Genomic DNA, 24,653 nt, shown 5'->3' on the forward strand with positions numbered 1-24,653 from the left:
TTTGTTATAATGAAACTTAATGACGTTTGAAACCAATGGCTGTGGTTGTGGGCTGCAGGTTTGAAGTAATCTCTTCATCTCGGGAGCAGGAGGCCCAAAGATAACATTAAATTACCCTATAGGAAAGGAAGATGTATGCAGACAGATATCCGGGGCTGTGTATTATTCATCGGAGAGACGACTAGCAATGAGCCACGGCGCCTAAGGCTACGGGCTCAAAGCATTGTCACCCAGCGAAGGCAAATGTTCCTGTCCAAGGGGAACCAGTTGTCAAGGCAGAAGCCCAAACGCATCTCAATCTGTTTTATTAAACCTTCTAAGGCATGCCGGGGCGGCTCGGCGCAACGCGCCCCTGTGAAAACGGCTGGCAGGGAAGAAACGAGGTGGGGCTGCCGTAAACCGAAGCGGAGCTGCGGAGGAGAGAGAAGAAGAGGCCTTTGTGAGGCTTCCAAAGGGGGTGGGGAGCGCGGAGCGGCGGCCGGGTGGCCTGGTACCCCGTCTCAGCCCGATGCTGACGGCTCTTCTCCTTCCGGGCGAGGCCCAGCGTAAACTTCTCTTGCTTTTGCTTCAGGCGCTGCTCCTTGTCCTCCCTTCTTCTGAATAATTTCCTCCCTTGGTTTCTATTGCTGCGTGTATTTATAGACCCTGGTCGTGTCTCCCCTTGAGCCTCCTCCAGACTGTATAAATTTACCTCTCCTCTTACCAACCTGCTCTCTAATCCCTGGGCCATTCCTGCCACCGCAGTTCCTATTCTCCCCCCCGGCTTTGCTCCGCGTTCCCCGGGCTGCAGGGACCAGCGCCGCCCCCAACGCTCCGGCGCCGGTCCCGTTGCAGTGGAGCTGCGTGATTACCGACGCCTTGTTACCTCGGGATCTGCTGAAGCAAAATGCCGGCGGCGACAGCCAGGAACATCTTTCCCTAAGCTCCCTCTTCGCTGTCAGGAGTGACCCAGGACAGCCAGCACCAAAAGCAGCTTTAACCCCTGCAGCACAGCCCAGCTTCAGCATCGTCGGTCTTCGTCGGGCTGGGCTGATGCTTCCACGCCATCTGGCCGGCAGAGGCTGGGTAGACATTGCCGCATTTCTCAGGAGCAAAGAAATAGCATCACTAGCCCCTTCCCCACTAGGGCAGGGAGACTTTAAGGTCTCCAGGAAACTGGAGCCCAGCTGTCAGTTGAGTGAAGTTTGGCTTTTTGTCATCATCTGCTTCTCCTGCACGAGGTCGGATAGGTCTGGAAGGGCCCTGTGCTGCAGCCAGCTGTCCGCAGCAGCGCAGCTTCTTCCTTTTGCTCTCAACCCAAGCGAAGGGAGAAACGTTCCTCCTGCACTGCCATCGACCTCGCTGCCTCCCAAGGCTGTTGCACCAACCCACTCCGAATCCCTAAACCACCCTGGGAATGCCAATTTCTAGAGTTTCAGTCACTTCATAGAATCACAGAATGGTCGGGGTTGGACGGGACCTTACAGATCATCTCGTCCCACCCCCCTGCCCTGGGCAGGGACACCTCCCACCAGCCCAGGTTGCTCCAAGCCCCGGCCAACCTGGCCTTGAACCCCTCCAGGGATGGGGCAGCCACAGCTTCTCTGGGCAACCTGTGACTTTATGTGACTTTAGGGAAAGATTGTTTCCACCAAAACACCCTGAGGAGCAGCAGACGGAGTGCATCTGTCCCTTGGCCAGCTCCGTACCCTACCACCAACTAAGGTCCCAGCCCTGCCACAGGAGGCTCTCCAGGACAGTCGCCCTGGGGACGTGCAGCGCAGGGAGGGAATTCCTAGAGAGCTCAAACACTACAAGCAAACGCCTGTGAATGCCTCCGTCACCGACCAACAGCAAAGGAAAAAAAAAAAAATCCTGGGTAACTCATTTGATTAACCTCATCTGACCACCTGGATTAAAACCAGAAGCTATTATTGGCAGACATGTCACCTGATGACAACTGACAAGAGAAATTAATCTTCGTTACTTGCACTCCTTACGCTACCAGCCCCAGAGAACCTCCTGCAACGATCTCACCGGGAGAACTCATCCGAGACCCCATCTCTGAGCTCCCCACGAGCAGACGGGACCTCTGTGCGACGGCCCGCCTTTCCAGCTGGGAGCGCTGCCGCCTAATGCACCTGCACGCGGCTCCTCACGGCACCCAGAGCCTTGGCAGAGGTCTCCCGTCCACCAACCGACTGGATCTAACCTTGCTTCAACCCTCCGTGACATCGATTAATGAGGAGGAGAGGACTGTGCAGGGCCACCTGCAACGACCTTGCCTGCAAACCCTTGAAAAGGGAGTTAATTCTGGAATAATGGCTCGGCGAGGAGGGGTTGCGGGCCCCGCCGTCTCCCGAGCAGCTATCGAAACAAACAAGTTGACAAATGAGGCTGCCTCCTAATGAAGCCGAAGCCAAAGTCAATACTCAGCCCTTCTATCAGGGCACAGATCAAAGATGGTCTCAAGGGCAAACGACCTTGGCGGGGGTGGGACAGCTGTCACTCGGAGGAGGGACGGGATGGCACGGAATTGAAAAGGAGCAGCACGGGAAGCAGAGGGAGACAAGGGCAACTTGCAGGTGGAGAAAGGAAAAAGATTTAAAAGAGGAGAAACGCAGAAGGCTGGGGGGAAGCCTTTCTTCCAGGCCCTGACGCGCTCTTTCAGCAATTAAATCTGGTTATTAAGATCCCGGTGATCTTTCCGTCCTCCACAATCACTGCTGCTCATCTAGAGCTACGTCCTCGTGACGAAACCGTGCTTCGGGTCTTTTCTCTGCTTCGGGTATTTTCTCTGCAGAGGTTTTCCTTCTCCTCCCCACCCCAGCCAACAAAAAAAAAACTGAAACGGGGAAGGACCAAGGTTCCCCCATCTATTTTCAAGTTTTGGTGGTGTGTGGGGGGGGATAGTGCGTGGTGGTTTAAAATTTCAACTTCAAGCCAGGTACGCTTGGGCTGATTTTCTGCCGTAGCAAAGACGGGGACAGGGAGGGAAACGGGGGCAGGGAGGGAAGGAAAGGAGGAAAACGCTCAAGCAGGAACAGTACAACGGATAGAGAGAGATCTTCCACAAAAATAAATCGGCTTCTCCCACTAGACGTTCGTAGATAGAGCCATTTGTTCGCGCAAGGGCCAGATCTTGCCAGACAGCTTAGTCCCCCACCACCCTCGTCTCCATCCATATCCACTTCGTCCTCTGAGCCACCGCTCCAGGCCTGTCCCTTCCCAAACAGGGCAGCCTTGTGGCAGGGAACGGTACAGACAGGAGCTCTTCTGAGGACGGCGGCCACAAGGACTCGCTTGGGACAGCCCAAGTTTGACCCCAGCCTTGCTGCCGGCTGGCTGCGGACAACCCCCCTCGCTGCTATTGCATCCCCCCGGCTTCGGTCAGCTTCAGGAGCCGGTTCCCGGGGCTGGGATTGCCTCCCTCCCCATTTGTACAGCACCTAGCACAACGTGGACTTCGCCCTCAGCTGAAGGCTTCCGCTTTCGTGCCAGCTAAAACCCTCGTACCTCCTTGCCACGCCATCTGCAGAAACCTCCCCCGGCGGCTCGGCTCCCCCCGCTTCTCTTTGAAAGCTCCTCCGTCGAACGCTGGTCTAAGCTGATGGCAACAAAGACCCGGCATACTTCTCTCCGGGTCAACCTAAATATTTCATTTAGCTTCTAAAGAAGTCAATTCCTTTCTCTCTTTCTTCCTTCCTTTATTTTAAATCTCAAAATGCATACCGTCTCTCATGAATATTGATGAGGATCATTAGTCACTGAACATTTCACTGCGCTTTCCCCCCGTCTGCACAAAACCTTCATCTTTGTTAAAGGGGGGAAAAAAAAAAAAAACCCTTACCAAAAAAACCCAACCCATCTCAAGTTATATCTCTGGCTGCGTTTTAAGATTAGCCCCATTAATACGTTCAGAGATTGAACAAATACCTACGGGAGCAAATACGGGGCACAAAAGGAGACGTATATAGAGACCCCCGGCTTGCGGCTGCACTGGAGGTGGCCGCTCAGGTTTGCCGGTTGGGTTCGTTGCTTGGTGCAGGATCGCGGCGGCAGCCCTGAGCACCAAACGACCGTCGTGTTGGCTGCCTGGCCAAGGGGAACTTCACTCCCGCTCCCCCTCGCACGTGCTCCCCCCCCCATCCTTCAGCTTTCGGACCATGCCCGTTCCTTCCGTCTTCACCAAGCCCAACCCGAAGGCTGCTAAAGGACTTCGGTTCTATTTCGTGAATACAGACGGCAGGGTTTGGCCAGATACAGCAAAGAGACTGGGGAGAAAAAGAGCAGGCCCCGCAGCGTTCAGCTTCATGCTTTACGACAACATTTCGCTATTTCCTTATGATAAGAATGGATTTTTTTAGAAGGGTTTAAAAAAAAAATAATAAAAAATCAAAGCCAGCCCAAGCAGGGCAGGATGCTTTGCTGGGCGTATTGCGGTATCTTTCAGTCAAATCCGACAAAGTCCCACTTCATTGAGAAATGGGAACAGGTTCATTTTGTTGGCCCGAAACACACAGTTTCTTCGGGGTTGTCGTTACGGCTGTGAAATACAGCCGTCTCGCACCGCTCCCGTAGGGAAGGAGCTTCATCTCACAGGCTCGGACTGCGGCACCGCGATGGTGCTACGCGACCTAACGCCACACAGGGAAACCAGCGGGGAACAGGACTTCAAAACCATTTATTTAAGCCTTTCCGTGTCAGACCGAAGCCCCAGGCTCTCTTGTGCCCGCAACACTGGAAGGGTTTCGTCTTCACGACAATCCTGCGGGGCTCCCACCCCACGAGCCGGCCTTTATTTGGAAGTACTCTCGCCCCAGCCAGTTTCCGCTCGCCATCGCACACTACATTTACTTCTGCTGGCTCGGGAGCCGCTGTGGTGGCAAGCCTGGCTGTTTGTCAATACAGAGCGCGTGTCTCAAGCTGGGACTTACAAGGCTGCAGCCGTTTTAATTGATATTCCAAGCGACGGTAACTTGGTACTGCTTCATCGCTCCAGCCCATGAAGCTCCAACCCTGGCCATGCCTGCAGAGAGCCTCTGCCTGCCGGAGAGGGAGGTTGGAGACCGGGAGCAGGCAGGAAAGAAGGAGCCACGCGTTTCCTTGCGGCAGCGGTAGACCTGCAGCGCCTCGTAGGAAGCGGCGCTGCATTGCAGCGCCTGCGCCCCAGGAGGACTCCTCAACGTGGCAGAAGAGATGCTCTTTCTTCCAGCCTTGTGTAGGGATCCACCATCACCCTCCCGCCCCCTTCCCAAATCAAAGTCCGGATTGCTTTCTCGGAAGCAATGGCTTCCGGATACTTTGAGAAGCCGGAGGCTTCCGTGCAATCATGCTATCATGTCCACGCCGGGAGGCTTTATGGCATCATCAGAACCTGACATGACGGCACAGCCAGAGATGCATGTCCAGGTTCTGGTCTGGTGGACACCATGTCAACAGCGTGACCCGTACTGCTAATGAAATGCTGCCTGCCAGCAACCTCTCCGGCAGGGTTCCCCCCAGACACCGAGGGAGGAAAAGTAAATAACAGCCCCCTGGGGCTGCAGATCTGCAGAGAGGGGGAAAATTATCACCAGATACGCACGCTCGAAGGCGGGGAGCCCGGAGGCAGCAGAGCGACGAGAAAGCCAGAGCCACCGTCTTCAGAGAGAAACCTTCCATCTCCTTTAATCCACGCTCCCCCTGGCTCCCCGATACGCTTTAACAATAAACCAGCCCAAACCCAAAGGCGGCAGCGCCGAGGGCCGGCCGGCCGGGGTGCAGCACATACCCTTGTCTCTGCCCCCTTCTCAGGCGCGTTTCAGAGGACAAGTCTTTCCCCACAGCTCCCCACGTTCCTTCGGCGCACGTCCCGTTTCAAACGCCATTAAAGGGGAGTGCGAGGGCAACGGATTTCGAGTAGCCGGGGTATTCCAAATCCTTCCTAGATATTGATCTATGTTTATTAACGCTTAAGATTCCCAAAGCGTCTTTAGCAGGTCCTCCAGCCCCTGCAAAGGGACGGTAACAGCTTCTACGTGATGCCAGGTTCTCCCATACGCCCCAGCAGGCGGAACACCAAGAGAAGCAGCTCCTGAATTATCTTACGCCGGTACTCGGAGAGCGAGGAAGTATTGTACTCATTTATTTAAGACTACGCAGCAATAGCTTTCCACAGGGGACCGCTACTCAAATCAATAGATAAAATTATACCCTTAGACCATTAACCGCTACAACAACACCGCCACCATAAAACTCGCAGGCTCTGTACCGGATTTATAACCAGCGGAGTCGCTCAGCCGCGCGGCAACCGCTGGAGACAACCGGAGCGTCACGGCTGAAACTCTGCTCCCCCTCCCCAAGGCCAGCGAGGGCGGCAGTAAGGTGGGCAGGTGTTTCCTATCCCATCCTGCCTGAACGGAGCGCAGGAGGCCCTTCCCTCGGCAGCATCCTCCTCAACGCGCGCCACGGATTTCACCAGCAGGGACTCGGCTCACAGCAGCGTACGCCTACTCCCGCGAGGTCCGGCGTTTTAACCCGGATTTCCGGCTGCCCCAACCCAGGCAAAGCCTCCCCTTGACACTAAACAAAAAGACAGCGTGCCCGCTGTTTCCCCCCCCCCCCCCCCTCAGGTTTCACTTACATCCCTGCCTTGTTTGGCTAACAGACGCGCAAAGCATCACAGAAACATCAATGAGACCTCCGCTGATAACAAGGCATCTTTAACAACTTCTCCGGAGCTTGCTCCATCCACTCGCCTCTTCCTTCTCAAATGCCTTTGTCAGATAAAGGACAAAAGGCTCAATGCAGCTAACGGGGGAGACGCCTTCCCTAATCAATGGAGGTCGTGTCTTCGCGGGGAGACACGAGTGACAACGCTTGGGGTAAGGCGAGCTTCCCTCGCCGGGCTGCCGAGCCCCGGAGGAGACAGCACCTTCCTTGGCGATGACCGCGGGGTTCGCAATGCAAAGTTGGCGCCGCGTCCTACAGGGAGCTCCGGAGATCAGCTAATAATGGACCCACCGCTACAAGGGGTCCCGGCAGGTTTTGTGCCCGGGATCCCGTAAGCTTTGAGCAAAGCTTTGCAGAAATCCCATTCCCAGGCTGCAAACCGACGCCAAGGGGTCCTGCTGCCTGCCCAAGCCTCAGAGGGCAAACTGTAAGAAGATACCGGGATGCTCGAGAAGATGCTCAAGCTGTTTAGGGGCTGTCGAGCTCCATTGTGTGCAAAAGCAGGTCGAGCAGGGCCAACACGGCTTGAGAGAAACCAAATAACGTGTTACAGGTCTGGGCCCGAAAGACAGAGCCTTTCCACTGCCAGGCCAGAGAACTGAGTGAAGTTTGAGCTTCTCCAGCAGCGCAGAGGCCGTTGGCACCTGGGTAGAGGTGAAAAAAAAATCACTTTTTACAGGGATAAGAGGGGCTGGCTCCGATTTATCCTTGAGACTGAGGAAGATTCATGCTCAGCCTGCGCTGCTGCAGATGTAAAAGTCACTTGCAAGATTCAGATTAAGTGTCCCCATAAATCCGAGCAATTCCGAGGCAGCCAGTGCCTTGCTGGGCTGCTAACGGGTGGCACGAATACGTCCCGGCGCCTCAGTGCCAGGCTCTAATAGGACGTTTTCCTGGCAGGAAGTGTTCACTGAACCCGCTTTGAACTACGGCAGGCAGCAGAAGGGGCGTTCAAGCGGAGAGACATTCGGAGCAGAAGCACAGCCAGCTTCTCCGAACAAGCCGGTTTTCCCCCAAAACTGCGGGGACCCCATCCCGGCGTCCCAGCTGGTTTCTCTCCAGGCAGCGAGACGGGCCCTGACAGAGAGAGGAGCCTTCAATCAGACTGTTGGAGAACGGATGCTCAGCCTTCGGGAGGGAAAGGCACGGAGCCCTCTGCTCCCTGGAGAAGATGATCCGAGGGCTGGAGCCCCTCTGCTGAGAGGACAGGCTGAGAGCGCTGGGGGGGTTCAGCCTGGAGAAGAGAAGGCTCCGGGGAGACCTTCCAGTCCCTAAAGGGGCTCCAGGAAGGATGGGGAGGGACTCTGGAGCAGGGAGGGGAGCCATGGGACGACGGGCAATGGTTTAAACTAGAGCAGGGCAGGTTCAGATTAGCCATTAGGAAGAAGTTCTTTCCACTGAGGGTGGTGAGACACTGGCCCAGGTTGCCCAGAGACGGGGTGGAGGCCCCATCCCTGGAGACGTTCAAGGCCAGGCTGGATGAGGCTCTGAGCGACCTGATCTAGGTGAAGATGTCCCTGCTCGCTGCAGGGGGGTGGGACTCGATGGCCTTTAGAGGTCCCTTCCAACCCAACACGTTCTACGATTCTATGAAGCGGGAGGGCACTGGGGGATGACCAGAGCCCACCAAACTGGGACCAAACCGGCCACAGATCTGTCTACAGCCCAAAGAAGAGCGACGCACCCAGCCTCTGTGCCTGCCAGGATTACCCAGGGCTTCGATATTTAGGACGTGTTTTAAAGCCAGTTTTGGATTTTACTCCGTCTCCTTTCCTTCCTGGTGGTGTTGGGTTTTACCCGTCTCGGCACGGCTGCCGCCACCGCCGCACCCCAGCACCCTGCCAGCCCCAAACCCTCCCTCCCGCCGCGCGGAGCTGCCGCAGAAGAACCCGCAGCCTTCGTTCTTGCAAGAGCTGCAGATTCCCTCGGAGAAGCTATTAAGAAGCAGGCGGAAAGAGCAACCTTTCATTGACAAGTCGCTCGGCCCTTTAAACGATCTCCAAAGAGTGTTTTCTTTTTATTGCTTTCTGCAGTTTAACAGCCTTGATTTCAAGTTACTTTGGCTTATGATAAACTCCAGATCTATAACGCTTCTATTCTCTCCCTCTTTGGTCTCTCTCGCCCACTTCTTCTTTATGTTTTTATTAAAAAAAGATCCAGGAAAACAGATAGCAGATTAAAAGGGAAACAAATTGAAATGGGTCAAATGTATCTTGCTTAGATGACAGCCACCCCATTAGATACTTTTAAACAGGACAAATAATCCGTTCAGCAGCACAAGTGGGCTTTTACATTTATTCTAAATTACAAACCAAATGATTGCAGCCTCAAATGGAAGCGCTGGCTAATTGCACTAATATCTCACTAATTCCAGCACCAAGGAATGGGGGAAAACGCTAACGAATTTCACCATTTTGCCAATTATTCAATTTAGACCAAAGGTACATTATGCACACCCTGGGTTGAGCTTCCTCTCCACTTTGTGATCTATGACAAGGACTGGAATTCCAATTATTAATAATGGAGGAGCTACAATTATTCTAAGGATGGGTATGAGATAATTATAAGCCATAAAACCAGCTTTCACACGCACCCACAATTCTCCCCCCACGTCTCGCAGAACCGAAACTTATCTGCAGGCTAGAGGGACGTTGAAGTTGAAGACAAAAAAAACCAACGCCAAAACCCCGTCCAGAGCTACGCTGCTCGCAATTCCGGAGGGCAAAGCCCCAGCTGATAACAGGAGCCAGGAAGGGGCAGCTGCCCAGTCCTCCCCCGCAGGCAGGGGCCAATCTGAAGCGTGAGCCACCACAAAGACAGCAGGCTGGGGGCTCTCCGGGTCAGGCCACCATCGTCCCTGCTTCTTCTGGGCCAACACCGACCCGTGTCCCACGTCTGAGGTGTCTCCTATGTCTGAGGTACATGGTTGATGCCCCCATGGGACCTCCATTTTCCCCCCAACATGAGACATCAGAGCTTTGCGTTAGTCCTAGCGCCTTTCACAAAATGGGAGGGGTTGGAAGGGACCTCTGGAGATCATCTAGCCCACACCTCCCGCCCCCCATACCTTTTCTCTTCTCTCCCAAGACTTTTTCTCTTTCCGACTCCCAGTTCCTCCTTCACTTTCCATCTCACCTTTCAACAGGCAGAGTCACCCAGAGCAGGCTGGACAGGAACATCTCCAGAGAAGGAGACCCCACACCTCTCTGGGCAGCCTGTGCCAGGGCTCTGCCACCCTCAGGATAAAGTTTTTCCTTATAGAATCACAGAATGGTTTGGGTTGGAAGGGACCTTGAAGACCATTTAGTTCCACCCCCCGCCCTGGGCAGGGACACCTCCCACCAGCCCAGGTTGCTCCAAGCCCCATCCAACCTGGCCTTTAACACCTCCAGGGATGGGGCAGCCACAGCTTCTCTGGGCAACCTGGGCCAGGGGCTCACCGCCCTCACAGCAAAGAATTTCTTCCCAACATCTCATCTCAATCTCCCCTCTTCCAGTGTAAAACCCTTCCCCCTCGTCCCATGGCTCCCCTCCCTGCTCCAGAGTCCCTCCCCAGCTTTCCTGGAGCCTCTTTAGGGACTGGAAGGCTCATGTTCAGACGGAATTTTCTGTGTTGCCGTCTGTCGTGTCGCTGGGCACCACGCGAGATCCCAAACCTTCCAAACAAAAGAGCCAAGGTGACATTTGCAGCTCAGACTGGGAAACTTTTAAGCCCTCACCCTCCGTCCTCCCCAAACTCAAGGTCTGTTGAGTGCGGCCAACACTTCAGAGAGAAATCTCCTGCCTTGGATTCAGACAGGCCTTACCTGAGCAGATTTCTACGGTCATTACCCAGCAAATATGATTTGCTAAGCAACACCCTCTCCCAATTAAACACGGAGCAGCACTCGTTGCTATGTGGAGCTGCAGCTCCGCGGTAACAGCTGCTGGCACTGCCGTGTTTTCTCGAGTGAATGGAGACGCCCCGAACGCAAGAACACTACAGAGACCGGGTTCTGCTCCCAGCCACAATGCGAATGGAAGGCAGCTGCTGCCAGAGATAACTCCATCGCACCAGCGAGTGTTTGCGCCTAAAGCGGCGGACACCGAGGAGACCGTCTGCAGGTTAAGGTACAGATTTCAGCCTCGTGCCCAACCCTGACCGATGGCGTGGGTGGGAGCAAAGCAGAAAGCAGGGCCACAAGCCAAGCAGGGACCTGAAAAGAGGGAGTTTGTCCTTCCGTGAGCCCAGATCATTAACCATTAGATGGTCCAGGAGGAGGATGCTGCACCGAGTCCTCCTTCTGCGCCTTTTCCCAGCCACTCCTGCTTTCACCACCCGACCTCAGACACGAGGATGAAGCCCAGGAGGTTTAGGATGGATATTAGGAAAAAAATCTTCGCTGAAGGGGTTATCAAACGTTGCAACAGGCTGCCCCGGGAAGTGGTGGAATCGCCATCCCATCCCTGGTGGTATTTAAAAGACGGGCAGAAGTGGTGCTGAGGGACATTGTTTAGTGGTGGGTTTGGCAGCGTCGGGTTGACCTGACGATCTTAAAGGTCCCTTCCAGCCTGGACGATCCTATGATTCCACGCAGTGACAAAGCCGAGCACTGGGTTGACCCTGCGGAGATGCCACCCGCCCACTGCACGGGAGGAGACGAGAGCCGGCGAAGCGCCTGGAGAGGGAGGCAAGAGGAGGGGAGTGAGCTGCCCTGCCCCGCTCCTGGTGCGCGGGGAGATGGTTGGAGGCACCTTCCAGCAGCCGACGGCTGGCAGGAACAGGTGGTGAAGGAGAAGGCTGACACCTCTCAGCGCTTAATCGTTCCCGTTAGTAGCTTTATGAATGGCAGCCAAAAAGTGCCATAATTGCTGCAGTGACGCTTGCTAATGACTCGAGTTAGAGCTGGCAAGAAGTCAAAGGCAGGAGAGAAGAAGAAAAACAGCAGGAGCAGGATCGACACCTGAATACCTGGACTTTGGCCACCGTCAGAGGAGAGCGGAGCAAGCCTAACTTGGGACCTGCAGCTACGGACAGGCAGGGACCAAGCGCGATAGGTGAGCAGGGAGAGGTTTTACAGCACATCCCTTGCCTTCCCTTGGCAAGGAGAGAGACCTGAACACGAAGGGGAAGAGGGGATAGAAAAACAAGCCCAAATTTTCAGGTTAGTTCACGATCCTTATTCTTGGGGGACTAAGGTGACCCTCCTCATCGATACCATCTTTCTATTGCAAAATTACCTCGAACCAGGGCAGCACAAACCCTGGGCAAAGCCGGGTAACTCAACCCGCCGCCGGCCTCAGCATCCCTCTGTGCCTCGGGATGTCCAGCCCACGAGGCTGTGGCTCCCACTGAGCCGCCGCCGTGGCCGGGGAGAGCCGTTCCCGGGGAAGTATCCAGCCCCTCGTGAGCAAACAGCACGCTCCTCCCGATTATGTATCTGTTTCTGAATGTTAACAAACAGTCGGCAGCATCTGATTGAGTGGATTATTAGCAGAACGAAGACAGATGGTGGAGGATTAACTCTAAAGCGTCTTTATTGCAAGGCCGTCGTTACAGACGGCTCTACCTCTCTCTCCCTCTGTCTACAACTGTCACCAGCTTAATTTCACCCTACAACTCACAGCCGCACACCAACCAGCGATCCCAGCACGCAGACAAGGTGATCATCAATCACAGCAAAGGGATAAGCATCTATCAGCCGCGCTGGAACTGCGCCTTCCCGCTCTCCAGCCCACCCACACCCCCAAATCATGCCCAAATGCAGCACCATTTCCCCGTGTGGGCATCGCAGTGGCGGTGCAGCAAGAGGCAACGGCACCCGGCGTGGCACAGCAACGCCAGCTGAAGGGACAGCATCCCAAATCGTTCTTGCCGTCCACATCACCGGCGCTGCCATCAGCAGCCCAGGCTGCTCTGTTGCCTTACAGCCGGGAGAGACACCGACACCTCACCCAGACCTGGTTTTTCACGACGCGGGTTGACGCACGCTGATACGGGGCACCGATAGGCCTTAACTCACGCTGACAGAGGCAAGTTCTCCCACGCTTATTTTGGCTTCTCGCCCCGGAGGGCGGCTCAGCCAGAAGAGCCCGCATCCGCAATCGGTTGTGTTGATGGACATCCATCCCTCGCCAGCTGGTAAACAAACAACAGAAGGCTACTAAAGACCCTCGGCTGGGCATGGCCACAGAGCGTCTGTAAGCCACACCGTTTGTTTTGCGCTGCCGGGAGAGGTTGCCACGCTGGTCCGCAAGAGCCCCCAGCCTGGATGTTCTCCACGGGGATAGCCACGAGAAGCGCTTTCCCACCAAGAAGCGATTCCTCCGCGCCGACAAGGTCTCTAAGTCCTCTCTACCTACAAGCGAGTTTTGTAGATGTCTCCGTCAAGTGACAGCGAGGTTCTAACGATCCCTGTAATTACCCATTTCCACTACGATGGAGACCCCACACCTCGTAATTATCCCACTGCCCACCTCTGCTTTTCGTTCCTTCAGCTACCCTGTGATTATTAATAGGGCTATTCGTTAGCGCCATCGCAATAAAGAGAGGAAAAGCTCTCACTTGGCAAAAACACAGAAGGGAAGCTCTCTCTCTCCTTATCCCTGCAAGGTAACCGGCCCAAAGAGTCCGGCTCAGGTACTTCGGGCAGGAAATCCTTTCACCGTACCCCTGTAGATGACCAGACATCTGAACCCCGCCTTGGCTCTCACACCATGCAGCGTGAATCTGCACTCAAATCCACTGCAAAGCCGGGAGGCCGGAGGCCTGCAGTTGTCATCCAGCACCGTCTCTAGTGAAAACACAAGTCCCAGGCGGTCTTTGTAGCCACGGAAATCCCCCCACTTTGGTTTTTTGGCAGATTGTACCTTTAAGTGTAATGGTCCTGCAGCCTGCGGGGGCCAGCAGCTCGCTGGCTGCACAGCATCAGGCAGGCACACTTTGTTCCCTTTCCTACACAAAAGCTTCACTTTTGGCCTTTCATGTTTCTTTGTTCTCCCCACACAAAGCCACGTTCAGCCTGAAAAGGTGGCTCACTTCATCGGCGGACACGGGAGCTTCTGTGAACGGTCCCAAAGGATCGGCAGGATGGCCAGGTGTGCCCCCGGTCCTGCCGGCCCTCAGACACCCCGCAAGTAGCCCCAGGGCCCTCAGACACCCCATGAACAGCCCCGGGGTGCTCCTGTCCATCCCAGCACGGCCACAGGCAGCGCCTCCAAGAGGCTCGAGGGACAAGCAGGTATCAAAAGAGAGAGATCGTACCTTCTCACAGCACTCGGACGAGACTCTGCCATCCATCCTCCCAAGGGGCAGCCCCTTCCCATGAAAAACCTACTCTAATCAACGTTCAAAAAGCACGCGGCAATTAACAAGCACGAAGTGAAGTCTTGTGAAGTACCTTCCCCACGTTATCCGTTCAGTCTCAGGGCTCCCGGGGAACCGGAGGAACCTTTGATCTTCTAACTGATATTTGAGCCATAAACTTGCCTCCACGAGAGTTTTCCCCCATGAAAGCTAATGCGCCTTCTACTCTCGTGAAGACAAGGCTTCCTGCAAGAGTAGACACCCCCGTGGCTAACTGCTGGGCGAGCCCACGCAAGCCAAAGGAAGCTCAGCAGGGTGCTCCTTTCCAATCAAATCCCAAACCACCTTTGGGTCGCGTCTGCAGTCCCCAGAGCAACCTCACAGCCGCCAAGTTCTCCTCGACGCACCCTCAAGACCCTCCTTGCGGGGCTCTGGGACCTTTAACCCTCTGCTCCAGCATTAACCGGAGATGGCGCTGCACCAGGGTTTGCTCCAGAAAGAGATGCCAAGCGAGGAAGCTACCAGAAGCAAGGATGCCAATTCTTTCGAGCGTAAATAGTTTTTGTTTAGTTATTATGCTTCATAATTATTTATGATATTTCTATGGATTAATCAATGCTCATAAAGTACTCGGGGGGACGACTGGAATATAAACAGGGAAATTTTAGTGAGGTCTCTGCCAGAGCGCAGGGATTTGACAAACGGAACGGCGCCTCCAAGAAGTGCAAAGGCACCGAAAATTGGTACTCTGCAGGCGTCACGGTGAGGCACTACCACCCAACTAGAATAAAAAGACTCGATGCAGCAATTGCTGGAAGAGCTTCCCACATGACATCCTTTCCATGGGGAAAAAAGACAGTGGATTTTGGATGTACGGAACTAATAAAGTCCTGCCCTTCTCCTGCAGCTTCATGCAGGGGGGGCTTCCCGCATCTGTGCCCACGAAGATGGTTCAGAGATCAAAGGGGAAAGCGGGATTTTTCTCCTGGGTGTGAAGAAGACCCTAGCGCATTCCCGGCAGCAGCACCTCCACGCCCCTTGCAAGGAGATTGCTAAAGAGGAAGGAAGAATGGAAGGCGGGGAAGCCGCTCACCTTCAGTCATCCTGCGGTACTTCTCCTTGTACATGAACCCCAGTACTAGGCAGCATCCTCTTCCTGGGAGCCCCAGTTCTGCAAGAGAAGAGAGAGCGACGTTAGAAGACGGGGCCGGGGACAAGGGCAAGCGCGCGGGGATGCGAATCCTGCTGGGTACGCCCTTCCGGCGAAGCGCCTAACCCAAAGTCTTTGGTCAACCTCACAGCCGACCTTTGCTGGGGGTCCCAAACCGACCGCTGCCGCGCTGCTCCCCGGAGCCACGCGTATCTAGAGAGGGGAAGGCCACCATCCCCTCCCCTTGCCCGTTTCTTAAGCACTCCTCTACACCACGCAGAGGGAACGAGCCGCATCTTCCTCCGCATCAGCGCGTTGCCAACAACATGGACTCTTTAATCCCTTAGCAGGCAGCGTAGCAAAATGGGAACCGGCCCCCAGAAGGGAAGATAAGTCTGGCTCGAGGCATCTTGCTCTTTAGAAGCCAGTAAGTGACCCCACGAGCGGCAAAGTGCCAGAGTCTGAGGAGGCGCACGCCTTTGATGCCTTGATTCCTTAACGGGGCTTTCCGGCTATCGATAACGAACGGCGAGAGATCTGAGCAGGGGTTTCTCCAGAAGTAGGTTGCATGCACGCGTGCTCTCCCTGCGCGCATCTCCGAGTGGCAAAAAGCTCCAGTTCTTCAAACAAATTCTCCCGTGTCACAGTAGAGAGAAAATTAAGGTACCGTGTCCCCGGCGCTGCCTGCCTGTGGACCTGCAGAGCTCCTCGGGGGCTTCTGCGCTCTGCAGAGCCCTGCTGATCAAAGCCCCTTTGATGTTTACTTAATGTGGCTGTGGTCTCTTTAGAGCCCCCCTCTGCCGAGGAAGGAGGGCTCGGGAGTGTCACGAAGTTGTGCCGCGTGCGAGAGGGGAAGGCAGCGAAGCAGGAGGGCTGCGAGCGCAGCGACGGCTTTAGAGCGGAGCGCGCCAGGCCTCACCAGCCGCCGCTTTTGAGCGTCACGATGCAAAGTCGGGTTTGAATTGCAGGTCTGGACCGTGCCCAGAGGAAGAGGAAAGTTGCTGAGCGCAGCGTGGCGCGATGTGCAGGGAAGAGCCCCAGGTTTATGTGGGTCTATACCCAGATACACCCTATCCCTCCCCAATACCGCCAGCTGCCACGGCATCCCAGCAGAGGGGTTGGCATCCTCCTCTTGCGTACGGTATGAGGCAGAATCAGAGCCTAAACCCAGGAAAACCAAGACTTTTTGACCCCAGGACACTCAGGGTACGAGCAAGACGAATTAAAGCAGCTTCTCTATTATCAAACCTTGTAAGAGGCTGAGGACCAACAGCTCCTGATCCTAAGGCTCCCCCACCAGGGAGGACGTAAGCGTCTAACCAAAGTAAATCAGACGTGTAATCCCACTGACATCGATGCTCAGACAGAAGTAAGTCTCTTGAGATGCTTACAGTAAGCTGAAGTTTAATTGCCCCCCTAAATCCACGTTGCCACCTAAGGTAATGCTCTGGAAAGAAATAGGCATCTCCAGAAGGTGAGTCACTTCACCTCCCCGGGATGACTTTAGGGTGCTGCTAACTCTCCCGTTGGCCATGAAAGGTGGTGACTAACTGAGACGCAGATGTCTACAGATCCAACTATCCCCAGAACCAGCTATCCCCAGAGTCCTAATTAGCAGAAAGAGGTAAACGTCAACCATCTCCCACCTCTGAAGCAAAGGTAGGAACCGGCCCTCTTGCTTCGCAGGGCTGAGGCAACGCGATCGATGCCATCCCAGCACAAAAACTGCACTAAGAAAGGTGCCAACTTGCGGAGCCTTAGGTGCCTCCTGACCGCCGGTAAGGCTTAGCTGAAGGACATTCAGCACCGGTTGCTCCCTTAGCGCTGCCCAGGAATTTGAATCGATAAGACCTTGCTGAAACTTCAAGTGGGGCTTCCACGAAGGGTTGCACAATGCCTGGGAAAGTGGACACAGCGCACGTAGCCGGATGGCTGCCGATAGCCTCCCAAGCCTCCGGGGCCACTCACGCACGGCCCATGAAGCAGGCAAAAGGCGTTTATCTCTCTATTGATAGGAAAGCAAAACTGCATCGATTCCTATTGAGCCTTCAACAAGCACCAAGGTATCAAAGCGTAATTAAAACAACACAATCAGATCAGCGTCACGCAAGGCAGCGGCAGCCCACAGCTGAGCTGAGCAAGCCGGCGTTCCTATCTTACTAACTCAGACGTGCATCGTACATCCCGGCACGCACACGTGGGCCTGCGTGCGGATGCTGGCGGGGTTTCTCCTGAGCACACAGACCCAGCACAACAGGGACCGCCGTGCTTTCCATGGACCACAAATGTCGTCAAGAGCATCCTGAACCAAAGCAGTAGCTGCAGCCACCCGGGGGATGAATATATCAGAATGGCTGGGGTTGGAAGGGACCTTAAAGATCATCTCGTTCCACCTCCCTGCCCTGGGCAGGGACACCTCCCACCAGCCCAGGTTGCTCCAAGCCCCGTCCAACCTGGCCTTGAACCCCTCCAGGGATGGGGCAGCCGCAGCTGCTCTGGGCAACCTGGGCCAGGGGCTCACCACACCCAGAGTGAAAAATTCCACCACTCAGGCATCCAGCTCTCATCTTCCAGTCTCCAACGCTCCCCGAGGAGGTCGTGCTTTAGAGGCTGTGAGAAGCGGCTACGACCCAAGGCAACGTCTGTGCTGCTCAAGAGGTCCCAGTCACAACTTCGCCCCTGCAGGAGGGAGGGACAGTCAGGGATGGGCCACACGGGCTGGATCCAGATGAAATCTGGGTTATTACCCCTCTGGAGCCTGGATCAGCGCACACCGGTATGGGTGTCTATCTTCCACTTGCCTCCCCGAGGGGTGCTATAATTAATGCTTATAAAACACTTTGATATCCCATGATGAAAGGAGCTATACAAGAGGACTGCATTATAATAATTCATACCATAAATTTGTGAGAACATGCAAAGATCTTTATAGCTAAAGGCACCTTTAAATACTTGACAGTGCCTTTAAAAGGTAAAACGCTTCGAGATGACTCCGATGCCTAAGGATGTCTCACCACTTCATGGCTTTTAGTGGCTACCTGAAGCTAAAATAGTTAAGCAGATACCCAGCATTTTAAATGTTTTGGCTTTAGGGGGGCTGCTGAGATACCACTGAAAACAGAACATTTTAACCCCTGCACGTCCCCCACCCCCAAAACAAATCCCATCCGCTTCCTCGCGATGGCAATCCCAGCAGAGCGAAACTGGTTACGGTTGGAGTTTCTCATCCCAGGCGCTCTGAAGAAGCGTGAGCTTAAGTATCTTGTTTGGAAAACACATGGTAAGACCATGTTTTTGACTCACTCAAAGGTACCGGCATTAATTCACCTCAAAACTTGCAGGAGAACCACTCATCAGACAAAGCACAAGCGTGTTCAAACCACCCGTCGCCGGCATTAGGGGCCGCCAGCGACAACGAAGCAAAAACCAATTAAACAAGAGTTCAGGGTCTGCCAGAACGGGATCTTTATGCGCAGACTGGGCAAAGTTTGCTTTGAAAGGGAGATTTCTCTTTGCTGGCCCGAACTGTGGAAACCTCCTGCTTCTTCCTCGTTTCTCCTGTCGTCTGGGATTTCCTTACTCAATTTCAAGGCAATTCAAGCCGTAACTCGGGGAGGGAACTCAGTTTCTGATCAACCAGTGCAGTAAAGGCTAAAGCTGCAAAGCAGTAATAAAGGTTTATTAACACAACCATAATGTGTACTATTGTGTAGCTGTATTCCACCAGGAATGATAATAAATGCTTAACAGCCCAATAATACCTGCTTAATAATTTTTCCGCTCATCCTGTCTAATTGAAGTTTATTAAAGAACGATAAACTTCATAATCGTTGTAAAGGCATAATTGCAATTCCATCGCTTATTTAATATTGACTTAATTATATTACAACTAAGTTATATTTTCCCATACATATTAAATATCAATTAGCTGTTTTAAACTATTGATTTGTATTTAATTAACTATGCTATTATATACCAATTAAGTTCTTATAAGAGAAGCAGAAACAGCTGGTCTCTTAAATTAAATTTTAAAAACTTTGTATTAACATAAATATCATGTTTCTATTTTCTCATGTTTTCCTTCCACAGAGATGGAGATTCGCTACCTGTAAATATTTTTCCAATCGCGTGCTATATGTGTGAGCTTTGTTCTGAATTGGGAATCGGACAACCTCCGTGACAGGTACCTTGGCATCAGCGACACCAAAACACGGCAAAGACAAGAGGGTTGGAAAAGCCCCATCTCCCCCGGGGACCTCAGAAGCCGAGAACTTGAGTGGGAGCTCGTCAAAGAGCATGAAAGTCTCCAAGGAAGAAGCTCAGTTGTCTTCCCCTTTGTTTTTAAGGTGGCCAGCGAGGGTGATAGAAGATCCTACGTCACCAAATCTGAGAGTTTTGGACGACCTAACGCCACTTTGGTTGAGAAACCTTATGCTCCTGCTTAGAAGTTTCCTGTCCTGACAGCCAAAGTTGTCTGCTGTTGCTGAAGAAACACATTATGAACAGAAGAGACCCATCTCCCAAGTCTTTCCATGTTCTTGGCTTCTCCGTATCTAGCGACAATCCACCCCAAAAGCTACAAGCGTGCGGAGGAGCATTTTCTTCTTTGTTTTTCCAACGTCTTCGTTTCCAGGCTCAGTAACCATCCTCCTTTTCTCCTGCAGATTCCCTCGACATCCTTGCGACCTCTTCTTCAGAGGACTTTGCTCTGGGCACCCATAAAGCAAGCCGCATCCTTCCCCTCCAAGTTCACCTTCTGCCGCGAGTGCTGGATTCCGGCTTCCTTGACACGTGTCCGCATCCGGGAGCGTTGCCGAGCAATCCAAACTACCGCCGCGTTTCGGCAGAGAGCAAATGGATCCCTCGGCACGTAATTTCTATATTACGCCGTTAAGTCTGCAGAGCAATCCAAGATCCTCGGAGATGGGAAAAAAAGCTATACAAATGCAAGTTCTTATTAAATCTGTGCCCTGTTAATTCATAAAAATATATTAAAAAAACCTAAGAGGCTTCCCAGATGAGAAAATGGGCACATTACTGTTTGAAATATGAATGAACCAGAGATCAGTGTTAAATGCTGCAGTGATATTGTATTTTATTCCATAGCGCTCTGCAGAAAAGTTGCATTTATAAACCCATTTATTGTGTTATGTACTTGCAAACCACCTTGTCATCCATTTATTGCACAAATAAAATCTTAAAAGCAGAGGATTAGTTGAGCGTGTCCCTGTGGGACCACAATCTGACTTTAAAGAATCCATCAGTGAAGGAAAACCGATGGAGCAGAGGTGTTTGCCAGCTCGTTGCTCCGAGATGGAAAAGGCAACTGCGCAGAAGGGCTATTCTCTGACGGTCCACAGACCTGGAAATCCTGTTCGGATTACAGAGGGAAGGCTCATACAGCAGAGCTTGCAGAAACCCGGTCAGGAGCCAGTTCTGGTTGAAGACTTTGGAGGGGCGAAGTCCCCTCTCTTGCCGCTGCGCAGGGGCGAAGACCACTGTGGGGAGGATGGTTCAACTTTCCATGGCGAAAGAAAATCCCTCAAAATCGAAACTGTGCAAGATACCGCCGTTAAGACCTAAATTTGCCTTAAACAATGCTGGAGAGGCAGGTATCTGCAGCTCAAATGGCAGCATCACCCAAACAAGCCGGCCCCGGCGCTGTTTTCCCCGAGGGGAATTTCTAGCGCTGACGGGTGAAGGTCTGGAGGGCCCTTGAAACTTCCCCCCGATATTCTTTTAGGTTAAAAAAACACATAATGGAAAACGACGGGAAAATCTGGGGACGCTTCTTTTCACCAAGTCTGTTTCAAACCCAGTGGAAAAAACCAGAGCCAGCACAAGGGGAGAGGAGGAAGAGAGCTTCACGCTGCCGAGCGGAGAGAATTATTTCCCCGTGTTCCCCGGCTAACGAAGGGAAAAAAGGCACCTCCAAGTTATAACTCAGCACGGACGTGTTTTGAAAAGCTTTTTTTCCCCCTCTAGCGACAACACAGAGCCTTTGGTCCCTAAAGCTCAGTCCGCCGAATCTGCGTTCCCCACTCTCCCCAGCCCTCCATGAGCCCTTCCAAACCTCTTCCAAACACGCTATTTGGGGAGTGCCCAGCAAACGAAGAAGAATCTTCACAAACCTCAAATCCAATCATTTTTAGGTTGTTTTTTTTTTTCCCCCTTCCCCCCCACCCAAGTACTCTGAGGGAGCCCCAGAATAAGGCGGCCTTCAAAACTCAAACCTTCATGCGTAAACAGCTTCCATGCCTTTGTGTGCACGGCTACACGCGTACGCGAGTCACATCATCTGAACCACCTTCCTTTGATAAGGTCTTGCAGCAGCAAGTGCCACAGGTCTAACTACACCTCGCGTGCAGGCAGAGGTATTTTTTCCTGTATTTCCCGTTGTGGAAGTCGTAACTTTTCACGTAGCATTTGTTTCATTCAAAAGAAAAAAACCCACAAATAAAAGGTCATTTAGATGCAGAGTCTGTTTTCTTCACCACCGCCAAGGCCAGATCGACTCCTGCTTGCACTAACGAGACGGCCAACGCAGCCACGAACTTCTACGTAACCTCGCTAAAGGCCCTCGCAGGCATCGGGAAAGGCTGGCGGGGCTGCCCGCCATCGCAAATCCTTGGGGAATATTGCCAAGAAACAAAGTCACCTGCACCTCCCTCCACGCCCTACTTCTGAAGGCTCCACCGAGGAGAGACCGTCCACAAAAAACGCCTCCGGGGCCAATCTTTCATTTTACAATCACGCAGCGTGCGGGCGGAGCTCAAGCATTTCTCCCCAGTTTACGCGATTTCTACAGCGTTTCGCAAGAGCTGCTAACCCTGTCGCTCCTTTCATCTCGCTTCGCTCAGACCCGGAGCTCGGACCCGCCCTGGGAAGACATCCGTGTTGTTCGGTGGGGCTACGGCCAATTCACCTCGCTGGTGGATTTCACTGGCACTTCAAGGACTTCCCCGGGGATTTAATCTCCTTTTCACTGCAGCCCATTGTACGCGCCGCTCGCTCCATTCAAGCCACAAAATACATCCCCCGTTTCAAGGCCGCAGCCCGCTGCGGGGAGGTCGGGAACAAGGCTCCGAGAGAAACTTCAGCCATACGTGAGCACCTCCCCCGGTCTCTCCTCAACTCTTCCCAGGGTCAGCCCCTGAAACCACGACACCTCACCATCCCCGGGAGGAGCCGGGAACTGCTGAGACCACTTTTCCTGACGCCGAGGGGTCAGCCGGGGCCATCAGAGGACAGCCAGGTGATGGGCACATCTGTCTCGGTCACGCTCCAGCGGTTGCGTTGCACCAGCCGACACGGACTCTACGGAGCTCCTCGCATCTCCGGGGCAGGAGCAGGGAGGGCAGGAGGGGCTAACAGACAGCTTGAGCCTCGTCCCTCGCCCTGGGTGGCCTCTCTGCCTCCCCCAGGCATTTCCTCTCGCAAGCCGAGGGCTCGGATGGCCCTGGGCTGGCTGTCACCTGCCCCCACCTTCTGCTTGGCAGCTCAGACCCGAACTTGCACTCACCTGGGGAGCTGCCTGACAACGTCTGCGGTGGCACCGACACGGCATTACTTGCTCCCCCCTGTCCAGCCATCTTCCTCTTCCCACCCCTCCCAAAACCAGGAGCTGCGTATTCGACTCCATACAGCAGAAAAATAACCCTGTCCCACCAGAGAGAAAAGGGTGGAGGACACGTACGAAACCCATCGCACCTTTCTGCGGCCCCTCTTCCATTGCACCTCATGCAACCAGCTCTCCAGGGAATCAAAACGCCTTTTTGAGGACATGGCCCAGAGACTGGAAAAGCCCCAAACGTGTGAAAAAACGGGGGCTGCAAGAGGAGGGGTGTTTGGAAGGTGGGTTGGGCCAGTCTAAGCTGGGGCAAGCCTTCCTGCTCCATCTCCAGCGATTGCCCTGGCATCGGGGTGCGCTCCACCTCCCAGGAGGGCTTTCAACAGGGGGGATTTCTAGTCCCTCAGATGGTCTGAAATCCGAATGAAAAAGAGCTCCGAACAAAACTGACAAGGAGAAAGATGCAAGAGCCGCACATTTTGATTCCTTAAGAACACGGGGTTTTCTCCAGAGACCTGATTTCATCCCCAAACGCTCCGGTTTCTCATTTCCTTGAAAGCCACTGCACCGTTCCCTGCCCCTGCTGCAGGACCCCCGCGCGTCCCATCACCATCCAAGCAACATTAGCCGCACACACGGCACGACATCATCCCGAAGCCTGGCGGGAGCAGCTCGTGTTGGAATAAATAACACATTCCGCGCTTCCCTGGCGCACGGAGAGCCACATTTACATGCGGGTCTAGAGATCTGCATAAAGCAGGAGGTCTACCAGCCACACACCCCACCCAGACCACCCCGTAAAGCCCCCTGCTCAACTAGGAGGAGAACGTGGCAACGGAAACGCTTTGCAATAAGCCCCGGATGCCTCCACGCTGCTCTGACAGATCGTGGACACACTGGAGAGAGAGATAATAAAAATAAAGCCACAGCCCTGTAAAGGTCACATCTATGGTGGCACTCTGGATCAACACCAGCTTCTCGCACCTCCCACCCTTGAAAGCGTTCCTGGTTCAGCCACCCATTTTACAAGCCTAGAAAGGCCGAGGACAGCGGAGGAAAGCACAAACCACTTCTACCCTTGGCAGCAACCTTCAAACCCATCTGCCCCAGATCCATCGGCTCCTCCTGCCCCGAATCCCACAAAGCCCATTTTCCGGCTGCTCCAAATCCTTCCCACGCTGGGCACCCCCGACAACTGCCCTGTCTCCTCCAAGACCGACTCCGACCTCCGCGGCCCTTTAATCCCCTCCGAAGGCAGGGGACGCACTGCAGCACTGCCGTGCTCTCACTTGAGGACGACACGCCAGTCAGAGGCAGGGAACCCCGCGGTCCTTCCATTACTGGGAAATCACGCTCCAGCCTCGCAAACGCCATTACTTCCGCGTATCTTGTAATTAAATTGTATTCGGCGGTTACCTCACAGCACGGCTGCGATCCTTGCGCATGTGAGGCTTCTAAATTTCTGATCTTCAGCTTCTATTTTATTTTTCCCCTCCTTGCCAACTCTCAGCAACGTCAGAACACTCTTTACGCTGCCTGCCCCCTCGCGAGGCGAGAAGGGGGTAGGGGACGTGCTGTGCAGCACCAGTCCACGCTACACCATCTCCTCTTGGGCCGCCCACCAGTCCCAAGCTGAAGGGGACCCGCGACGTGAACGAGCCACCTCGGTCAGACCCACGCACACCGGTTACTCTCTGTTTCCTCCTTCGCTATTTAAACCTCCCAGCAATTTGAATGGGAGCCGATGTGCCTAAATAGCTCGGGGGATCTCACTTACGGTGGTGTTACCAAACCACCACGGATGAGTAACTTGGCCAAGGGAGCAGCTTGGCCCAGCTGGAGATTAATCCCAGTTGGAGGTGCATTTGCTGCGGTCCCTGCTCTTTCCCTTCTGTTAAAACTTGCTCGAAGAGGGAGTTTTCCTGCTGGAAGGGGCTGGAAGACAGGCTGAGGGA

General features: G+C 53.9%; 1 protein-coding gene across 9 annotated transcripts in view; it reads right to left on the reverse strand.

The window, feature by feature from the left end:
• Positions 1-24,653, reverse strand: part of KIRREL3 (kirre like nephrin family adhesion molecule 3) — a 357,155-nt gene that overhangs the window by 120,567 nt on the left and 211,935 nt on the right. For 7 of the 9 annotated variants that reach the window (XM_074560973.1, XM_074560972.1, XM_074560969.1 and 4 more), the window contains exon 2: positions 15,072-15,149. The exons of the other annotated variants lie outside the window; for them this stretch is intronic. In XM_074560973.1, the coding sequence (XP_074417074.1) occupies positions 15,072-15,149 (78 nt within the window). The remainder of the gene's footprint in view (positions 1-15,071; positions 15,150-24,653) is intronic. 9 annotated transcript variants of the gene reach the window in all.

The sequence above is a fragment of the Larus michahellis genome, chromosome 17 (genome assembly GCF_964199755.1).
Source record: "Larus michahellis chromosome 17, bLarMic1.1, whole genome shotgun sequence".
Classification (NCBI taxonomy): Eukaryota; Metazoa; Chordata; class Aves; order Charadriiformes; family Laridae; genus Larus; species Larus michahellis.